The sequence below is a fragment of the Nicotiana tomentosiformis genome, chromosome 12 (genome assembly GCF_000390325.3).
Source record: "Nicotiana tomentosiformis chromosome 12, ASM39032v3, whole genome shotgun sequence".
NCBI classification, from domain to species: domain Eukaryota; kingdom Viridiplantae; phylum Streptophyta; class Magnoliopsida; order Solanales; family Solanaceae; genus Nicotiana; species Nicotiana tomentosiformis.
Window position 1 is genome coordinate 125,066,687 of NC_090823.1, and position 10,653 is coordinate 125,077,339.

The 10,653-nt window shown below is 35.2% G+C and overlaps 1 protein-coding gene across 1 annotated transcript; it reads left to right on the top strand.

Moving 5' to 3' along the window:
* Nucleotides 1-919: 919 nt before the first annotated feature.
* LOC104108901 (psbP-like protein 1, chloroplastic) lies at nucleotides 920-7,782 on the top strand. Its single transcript, XM_009618053.4, has 9 exons — nucleotides 920-1,057; nucleotides 2,025-2,109; nucleotides 2,201-2,291; nucleotides 2,965-3,048; nucleotides 3,254-3,336; nucleotides 3,867-3,989; nucleotides 4,204-4,275; nucleotides 6,252-6,348; nucleotides 7,448-7,782. Exons 2-9 carry the CDS (start codon nucleotides 2,047-2,049, stop codon nucleotides 7,549-7,551), a joined length of 717 nt encoding a protein of 238 aa, XP_009616348.1. The 5' UTR covers nucleotides 920-1,057; nucleotides 2,025-2,046; the 3' UTR covers nucleotides 7,552-7,782.
* Nucleotides 7,783-10,653: the final 2,871 nt, after the last annotated feature.

The following is a 10,653-nucleotide window of genomic DNA, read 5'->3' on the forward strand; positions in this document are numbered from 1 at the left end:
GAAATTAACAAGAAGTTACAAAGACTTGATGTGAACCAATATTCAATTCGGGAGGGTAACAATAACGCGCATTCTCACAAGTAGGTTATGGGGAGGGTAAAATGTATGCAGAACTTATCCTTACCTTATGAATATAGAAAAGTTATTTTCGATAGATCCTCGACTCAATAAAAGCAAAATCACGGCATGACAAAGAATTACGACATAATGCTAACAATTGGATGAAAAAAGAAACATAGTCAGGACTCAGTATACCGCTTAAAAATCTGTCAAAAGATTTTAAAAAATAAACTATTAAATTATCATAATTAAAATTTATCATGAATTAATTAATTTTATAAGGAATGTCAACATACACTAACCTTCTTTTTTCGGGCTTGAACACACATAATTAATTATCAAAATTGAACAATTATAATTTTTTATCTAATGAATGTGAAATTTTAATGGAATTATATGGACGCCCCCATTTGAGGTAAAGGGTCGAATTAGGAAGAATATTGGGCAAAATACAATAATGTCACACATCTCTATAACATCATCCCTATATAACAACCATTCACTATAAAAGCCAAGTTTTCTTGAAACCGATTATTCTGTTATGTTATAATATATATTTTTTATAACAACACTTAACTATAACAGCAAAAAAAATCGAAACAAACAAGGTTGTTATAGAGATGTTTGATTGTATTGGTCAGTCAACTAAAACTAATTGCATTCGTTAGCTAAAAAAAATGCATTCGTTAGCTAAAAAAATATACAAAATAAGGTTATTTTTTGTATACAACACACATAGCTATTATTTTTGGGAGCAACTAAAAATATATATTTCTTATTTCTTAAGAATATTCCAGTTTATTTTGCAAAGTGTCAATTTGGTCTTTTCCCTTTATGTAATAGATGTGGATATTGAGAGGGAAGAAGATATAGGATGATGTGGTTTTAGAAGCTCCCCACTAAAACTGTGGTGAAGATTAAGAATAACTACTTTCTTCCTCTGAGCGCGTGGCAAAGTCTCTCCTTCGTCGGAACTTCACCGCCGGCAACTCCTTAGGTAATTTCAGAATAAGTTTAACGTCACTCTCTTTTCTATATTCCTCACATTCTCTGTTCTCTCTCTCTTTTAACCATAATTTTACCTCTAGAGACATAGGAGTAACAATTTGGAATTTGTAGTTCGAATTCCCTCTTTAGTAACTGCTCTAGATGTCCTATTAATTGTCAGGATTTTCATGCTTTCTCTTTCTTTTCTGGCAATCTTCCAGCACCCCTGTGTTAACATTACAGTGTGAGCTGGAGAAAAGTTGTTTACTGTAATGTTACAGACACTAGGAATGCGTACCTGGTTGGCATGTCACACTTGTAAGAAGTATAAGTACTAATGTTTGAAGCATAACAAATTCAAGTGTAGTATAACCTTTTCCTTTTTCAGAGGCGGAGCTAAGATTTCAATTTTATGGGTTTGGATTTTAGAACGAAGACTTTAAATCCTAATAACTGGGTTCTAAATTTAATATTTATTTAACACAAATACACTGTTGAGCGAGCTACTGTGTTTGCTGGAACCCATAGCCGGGCTTCTGGCTCTGCCCCTGACCATTTTGCTGACTACCAGCTATGTGGTTGCAAAGCATAGCCAGTCCAAAGACTGGGTAAAGGATTTGTCATTATTTGGCAGTTAGCCTAAGAACGATCTATTAATGCTGAATCCTCTAAATACTGACCTGGAATTGAAGCGTGATTGACTGATAGAACCTTTTCAACCTCATATATCCTTGATCAAATTGAAAATCTTGAATTTTTAGTTGCCTATGTAGTAGAACCTTTTTGTACCTTTTACGTCGTTCATGTTTGTCGTTTGTCTATATCTGGACTGATTCATACTTAATAAGCATGTATAAACTCACAAGAGCAATATCCTTAATTACACGACTGAATTCATGAAGATGCGGTCACCTAGTTGTAATAACATTGACTGGCTTAGATTTTTCTCATACATATCTGAATTTAAAACTTTGCAGGTCTGGGTTACTGCTTGAAGAGATGGTGTCTTTGCAGAAGTTTCCATCAGTACATAATGCATGTATGTTAAATGCATCCCCTCAGGTTCGACCGTCATCCTTCTTAACTGACTGTGACCATATACCCGTTGTTTTGAAGTTCCTCTTCATTTATAAAAGTGGCTTTGATGCATCAGCAAGGATTGTTTAGGAACAGCCCCAACGGAAGAGGTCCCGGCTTTATCAGATCAGAACAAGTGTCTGAAGTTTCAATTTCCTCTTGCCAAGGTAAACTACCCTAACATGATCTGAAAGAAGTCTAATGAAGTGGTGTAGTCGGTTTACTGTCAGTTGCCATCTATTTGTCAGGCATGAGGCAACCCAAATTCAGATGGGGTTCTTTGGCTCATGACGAGCAATGTTTCAAACTTCAGGAGCATTTGAGCTTTTCAAGCATCATTATAAGTTCAATGATTTTCACTCCCCCCTATATTTTCTTCTCCCAATTATTTTGCTTTAGAATTAATCTCATTGATATTGCTCACAGCCAACTTTTTGACGTGAAAATTGAGAGGAGTACACCAGTTAGACAGTTTAAGCTACTTGATGTATTGCATGTGATCTCATTTGCTGTTTTTACATTAACTTGAGTGGATACTCTCTATGCTGCCCAATGCATGGGTGAGTTATTCCAATAGTGTCATCTCTACCATATATAAGATGGTGAAATCATCCAGTTCAATCTGTTGAAGTGAGAGTTTGCTAGTTGGACTCCTGGGGTTTATGGTCTTTGAGCTTAAAGAGTCATCCTACATACCCAATAATTTCAGAATAGGCTATTCGCTTATTATATTGATCTACATGCAGAATAGTAAACCTGCTTGTCCTATTTTGGTAGACCTTTTAGCACCAAAAGTAAAGTGGTTAATCATATCCTTTTTATTTGTTGTTTTCCTTACAGATAGACCTGGAAGACGTCAATTTCTTGCCATGGGATCAACAATTGCCCCTTTGTTGCTAATGTCTTATCAGACACCAACATCATGTAAAACTCTTCTTGCAATGTACTTAAATGTCCTTACTCGTTAAATCACTTCAGTTTCATTTCCCAATATATCCCTGCTGTATTAGTGTTTTCCTAAAAACTGGAATTGCGAAGTTATCAAAAACAATTATCTTCCATGCACTTTACTGCTTCTTGAAATTTCAATGGCTGATATCCTAAGAGTACACCCTTTGATATGGTTCAGTTGCTGCAGAATCTAAGAAAGGATTTCTGCCCGTCACAGACAAGAAAGACGGATACAATTTCGTCTATCCTTTTGGGTGGCAGGTCCATTCCCTATCTTGATAACAATTGTCTGTTACTTTATGTTTTGCAACTTTCTTTTGCTTTCTGTCTTTTAGTTGCACAAAAAGTTGCTGGGAAAACTCGTGTTCTGGAGCCGCTTCTGTGGATTTAGCAATTCTGCATATCTATTTCATTTAATTTCCTTCTGGAATTTCAGCTATCCTTCAAGGGAGTTAAAGGAGCCCCTTTCCCCAGTTAGCTTAGGGCCTTAACCCTCAGTTTTATGTTTCTTATCTCAAAGAAGTGAGGCCTATCTCACTTTTATTCTTCTTATCTCAAAGACATAAGGCCTATATTTCCCCTCTTAGTTTTTTCCACCAAATTTCTGTTTCATCGCATCTAATACAAATTATTTTTCAAAAAAATCTGCAGTTAGAATTTTCTAGTCCTTAGCCACTTTGTATTTCTCATAATTTCACTATTACCTTGTAGATTATTTTTATTTTTGGTTTATTTACTCTTTGCTTGTTCATCTTCTTCTTTTTCATTTTTCTCCTTTTCTCCTGATCCAGGAAGTAGTGGTCGAAGGTCAAGATAAGGTTTTCAAAGATGTTATTGAACCACTAGAAAGCGTTAGTGTAAATGTGATACCCACCAGCAAACAAGATATTCGTGATTTTGGTTCACCACAGCAGGTTTGTAGGAAATTCTAAATTATTTTCTATGGTATTTATGAGAAAACAGGCTAAATTTCCCTGCAAAAGTTTCCTGTTTTGCTGGTTTTCTATGTACTGTCTTTTTAGTTATCTGGGTTTTCAGTGTAGTTAGAATTTTATGGATCGTGTATTGGCTTTTGATCTTTGAGCCGTCATTCCAACATTTTCTCATCAGCAAATATTCATATTGCAGGTTGCTGAAACTTTAATAAAAAAGTTTTTATCATCACCTTCTCAAAAGACAAAACTGATTGAAGCATCAGAGGTCTGTGTTTTCTAGTTCCCTTCCACTAAAAGTTTTTTTTTTAATACCTTGATCTTAGAGTGTTCGTCATGCTATTGCTGTTGTTGTTCAACTAGCCCATCAGAGCCTTGAAATGTTTGATGTGTAAATGTCAATGTCAAACTTCGTCTCAGGATTAAATTTATCTGGTTGACATGTTTTGATGTTTTGGCCCATTGGCACTGTGTTAATCATTAGAAGAAGCAAGTTTGCTAGTGAACTAGCTTTCTGCATGGCTCAAGTTAAATTTGGGCTAACTACATCCATTTGGATCATGTTAGTAAACTGTTGTTTATCATAGCACACAGTCCAGTTTCAGTCACCATGTCACCGATATATGTTAAAATTTTCTATGAACTTGAAACAAGAAGGGAAATCATTAATTTGCATAATGCTATCTATATTAGAAGAAACATCAATACTAGCTAGAAGATTTTAATAGCTTTTCGAGTTCCAAAAAAAAAAAAAAGATTTTAATAGCTTCTCGAGTTCCCCGTGTAATGATTTTATTAGCTTTTCTTAAAGTGTCTGCTTGAAACAGGGAAATGTTCTTTCTTATGTTAAATTTCATGACGATTATGTATTACTTACAATAATTTGGCAGGTGAGGGTCGGGCCCGTTATCCACCGAGTTTCGAACCGTGTGCACCTAGACCTCAGGGATTTCTCGGTTATCAATAATAATAACAAAAATAATAGTAACAATCTGACAGGAGGTATCATATGTTCCTGTTTTCACATTAGCTACAAAGGACTCTTTGGGTTTCAGAAAAAGGACCTTTCTGTAACATAGATGTAGAAGTCTAAAAGGGAACTATATTTTACCATAGAAAATTTTGAAACGCAAAATTGCCACTTATGTTCAAGACGTGGCCTCTTTTTTCACGAGAATAAATTTTGAATGTCAATGCGTTCCTTTCGGCTTATTGTTGTGCTGTCTTCAAATTGGATATGCAATTACTTTACGAAAAAAGGCTAGGTATGGGACGAAAACATCTTCTAGCAATTTGATATTCTGCTGTTAACATGGTGCTATATCATGTCAGCTATAAATTCAGTTACCGCTTCAATATGATTTCCACTCTTCCTATGATAATTTCAAGGTATTCATGGATTTCCTAGCAAAGCTTCTATTAGCTTAGATTGGTTTAGTCGAAAGAAAGTTAAGTCACTTGTCATAATATTGAGAAATTTTCAGTTGGAAAGTTTTAAGTTGCTACCCTGTATCCCCCGGTTCATCTCCCTTTGGCCAACAATTTGAGACTTTAATATCAAACTGTGGAGTAGCTATGATGAAAAATTGTTTCATTGGATTATTCATGCATATCACTCTCTTTCCATGCTTGAACGATGCCAATGGAAAGAAAGAACCTAGAGTTTTCCTGTGAATGAAAAAACAAGTTCATATTCCCTCTGTCATCCTTTCATCAGAAGACCATCTACTCCCTTCTTCCAAAAGAGAAAAGGAAAATATATTGTCAGACTCAGTATTCCGCTGATACTATCGTTTTAGTTGTCAGGAGTGTTTTATACTAAAGAAGGAATAATTTCTGGCTTACCAAAAAAGAAGCAACAAGCTTTTACATCTGATACACATGTAAATTTGACATCGCCGTGAACAATTTCACAGCTTGACTTTTTTACATCTGATGTACTTAAACAGTGCAGAGATTCCTCTTAGGAACTGGTATGGGCTTACCATCTAATTTGTGAAATAATCAGTATATTCTTGTTGTCTCAAGTGTCTGAAATGAAATGCAAGAAAAATGGGTATCTAGGTGAAACTCATTATGCCTTGGCAACTTGGCCAAATTCTCTTTGCCTGTCAATTTCAGTGTCGTCCCATATTGTAGTCTGGATGTTTTCTATTTTTTGTTTGTGTTTTCCATCATGAGCTTATATAATATTGCTTGACGTCTATGAAGTTATTTGACAATCTTTCTCTGATCATACTGTAGCACGATGTTGAAGGCAAAGCCTATTACACATTTGAGTTTGTTGCACAAGCCCCAAATTTTACTCGCCATGGCCTCACTGCAGTCTGCATTGGCAACGGTATGAAACTTATGGTTAAATGGACGTGATTCATTTGGTGTGAAGTTCTACTTTTTGTTTACTTGAACATTTCAAGCTCGCCTTGACCAAGCCTGATGAAAGAACGGTCTCGAATCTTCTGCCTTTCAGGATTAGAACTTAGTTACTTGCCAATTACTTGCTTCAATGTGGTTTTAAAATAAGCATCAATTTAAATATCATTTATACATTCACGAGCCTCAGAAATTGGCATGCCAGTGATTATTTTTGTTAACTGGCAACTTGATTTAAAAAGGATATTGCTAACCAGCAAGAATTTCCGATATGGCAAATACTTGTTCATCTCCATAATTTTTGTATCACTATATGTTGGCTTGGCTTCAGCAAATAAGGTTCAGATGATAGCATGGCTGGTTTGATCTACGGTGAGGATGGGGTTTCCTTTAGTTAACTTTTCCGCTCAAAGATCAAGAATCATGCAAATTATATTGGGACATCACTGACCATCTTGGGAGTCAAAATCTGTAGCTTTCTATTCGTGATATCAGAAATAATAGAGAAAGAAGTGCAGGAAGAGAGTTCAACCTCCACGCCCACCCCCTTTTCGAAACCCAAAATGGTTGTAATATTAATGTTTCTATTGTTACCATAAGACCACTTTACCATTCTCAGAAAAACCATAAGAAACACTTAAACTGGCCATTAGATTTTCTTCTGTTGAACTTCACTTTCCCTCAAAAGAGTTGCTATTTGAAAAATAAAGCGCTGATCAATAACATGATTGCTTCAAATATGAGAATGTACCAGTTGATATCAATTTGATGGTATTATGATTTGTGATTACATCATGTAGTTAGTTGACAATTTAAACTCCTTTGGTTTTTTCTTGTTTAATCCAACCGCATTATGCAAGGTTAGTCCATATTCTAGTAATGCTTCCATAATTCCAACTTATACAACTCTTATAACTCCAGATATCCTTTCCCTTCTATCGTTTTGTGACTTCTGCATTCAAATCAATGTTGTTTGTCAACCTCATTCTTTTTCTGGTAACTGGGAATTCACAAAATGTTGCACATGTTTACCTGACATTTTCATTTGAATATTGATTCTAATGCAGGAAAATTCTATACATTGACAACTGGGGCAAATGAGAGGAGATGGGAGAAGATGAAGGACAGGTTACATACTGTAGTTGATTCCTTCCAAATTTTCAATGTCTAATGTACTAGAATTTGAATTGTTATCTTGATTCCTGGTGATAAGTTTCCCAGTTTTTATCTTCTGCATATTCAGGAAAAGTATCTAACATTAGAGGCTGTATAATCTATGTAGATATGAGCATTCTCCTTTTGTGAATCATTTCGTGCAAATTCATTACAGATTTTGTAAAAACAGCACTTGTAGAATATTCTCTGTACAACTTCAATGTTACATGCGTGTTTGTTGTAGAAATGACACCAGGTAGCCATTTTAAAGGGATGCTATTTAGGAATTAGTCAGTGCGTGCTGAATTTTAGTTTTTCAGTTTAATTTTTCAGGACAAAAATGTCCTGAAGATAAATTTTAATTTAAAATTTTAGGACAAAATAAGTACTGACTAATCTTTAAATAACATCCTGAGAGTGACTATCTGTCCACTTGCCCCGTCTTTGAAGTTCTACAAAACTAGACAAGAAAAAAAAACAAGGAGAACATAAGGGAGGCACAGATAGAGATGCTGAACCATCTTCCAATTAGTATATGTGTCACGACCCGGGATTCCCACACCGGGGATCGTGATGACTCCTAACATTTCACTTGCTAGGCAAGCCAACGTTAGAATAGTTTTTAGTCATTTTTAACAATTCAAATTAAATAATAACCAAGAAACTGAAATAGAGTGAGAAAACCATAACAACCGCGATATCTAGATACAATCTTAGAACTTGTGTCACAAATATACGAGCGACTAGAATAGTACAAATAATGGTCTGAATGAAAGTAAAACTGTCTGAAATGAAATAAACAGCTAGGATAAGGTAAAAGGGGACTTCAGGGCTGCGAACGCCGAGCAGTTATACCTCAAGTCTCCGTCAGGCAATCAATCCGAGCAATTTACTAACCGTCGCTAGGACCGACTCCAAAATCTGCACAAGAAGTACAAAGTGTAATATGAGTAAAATCAACCCCATGTACTCTGTAAGTGATGAGACTAAGGTGGGTCACTTACAATAACCTTTACGCAGTATAATAATGATAACAAGAAGGGTGTGATGACCCAAAATGCCATCTTTAAAGTTAATAATTAATTCTGAGGTCTTAATTAATTCTGTGTTCTAAGACCTCAAAAGTACTATTTATTATTTCTCGACTTGCGTGCGCAGTCCGTAAAATTTTCCGGAAAGGTTTTAGGTGAAAAATGGATTAAAATGTGAATTAGAGCTTTAAAACTCAACTAAGTTGACTTTGGTCAACATTTTGAGCAAACGGATTCGGATCAGTATTTTGACAGTTCTGGTAGGTCCGTATCGTGATTTGGGACTTGGGCATATGCCCAGAATTAAATTCCGAGGTCCCTAGCCCAAGATATGGAATTTTGATGAAAAATTAAAAGTTTAAGTTTAAATAGTGACCGGATGTCGAATTATGTGCAAACGACCCCGGAATAGAATTTTGATGATTCCAACAACTCCGTATGGTAATTTTGGATTTAGGACCGTGATCGAAATTTTATTTGGAAGTCCGTAGTGAAATTAGACTTGAAATGGCTAAAATAGGAATTTAAGTTTGGAAGTTTGACCGGGGAGTTGACTTTTTGATATCGGGGTCGGAATCCAGTTCTGAAAAGTTTCACAGCTCCGTTATGTCATTTATGACTTTTGTGCGAAATTTGATGTCAATCGGACTTGATTTGATAGGTTTCGACATCAAATGTAGAAGTTGAAAATTCTTGAGTTTCATTAAGCTTGAATTGTGGTATGATTTGTGATTTTAGCGTTGTTTGATTTGATTTGAGATTTCAAATAAGTTCGTATGATGTTTTAGGACTTGTTGGTGTATTGGGTTGAGGTCCCGAGGGTCTCGGATGAGTTTCAGATGGTTAACGGATCAAAAGTGAGACTTAGGTGTTGCAAAAGCTGCTGCAGTTTTTCTGCTGGAAATGCTGTCAAAATCGGACTCCCCGTCAAAATCGGACTCCCCGTCAAAATCAGGCTCCCTGTCAAAATCGGACTCCCTGTCAAAATCGGGTTCCCTGACAAATCGGGCTCCTTGACAAATCTGTAAGTTATAAAAACAGGGGATTTCGTCCCATTTGCCATTTTTGACGAATTGGAACTTGAGGAGAGGCGATTTTGATATATTTTCAAGGAAAAACATTGGGGTAAGTGATTCTAACTCGGATTTAGTCATATACACAAATATATCATTGTTTTCACCATTTAATTTGTGTTTTGAGATAGAAATTTGAGAAACTTTTAGAAATCTCATAGAAACGAATTTTTGAGATTTTGGTGTCGATACGGAGTCAGATTTGAGTGAAACTAGTATGGTTGGACTCGTAATTGAATGGGTTATCGGATTTTGTGAGTTTTGCCGGATTCCAAGACGTAGGCCCCACATGCGATTTTTGAGCTAATTTCGGATTTTATTGAAAAATATAGTATTTTCTTATGAAATTGATTCCTATAATTTTTGTTGATTTTATCGAATTAATTATGACTAGATACGAGTCGATCGGAGTCGAAAAATCGAGGAAAAAGCATAATACTTGGTTAAATTGGAGCTAGTCGAGATAAGTGACTTGTCTAACCTTGTGTGGGGAAAATTTCCCCTAGGATTGATATTGATGTGATTATTGAAATGTGTTGAAAGTCGTGTACACGAGGTGACGAGTGTGTACACGGGCTAAATGTGAAAGATCATATTTTTAAATTGTGTAGATCACTGATGCGCATTTATTAAATTATTTTATCTTATTATATTCTTCATCATTGATCTGAGATATATACTTTAAATTTGTTTGACTTTTTTCTGCTAATTGTTTTACCTGTTTAGTTGAAACTTGGTTTTTATTCTGTGCATTATTTGAAGGTTGATTTTCTTTAAATTAAATATTATTAAAATGAAGTATTTGACATTTTTAAACTTGATATTGAAGCAACATATTAAAGATTTTGAAATATTATTTTCCTGAATTATTTATTCCTGAATATTTTTGTAAGATTTTCGTACTCATTGTGATGGAGCAATGAGCTCTTTATTGTAGAAAAATATTATTGATGATTTATTTTGGCATGAGCCGTGAGCTCTTTATTGTGGAAAAATATTGTTGCTAAATTATTT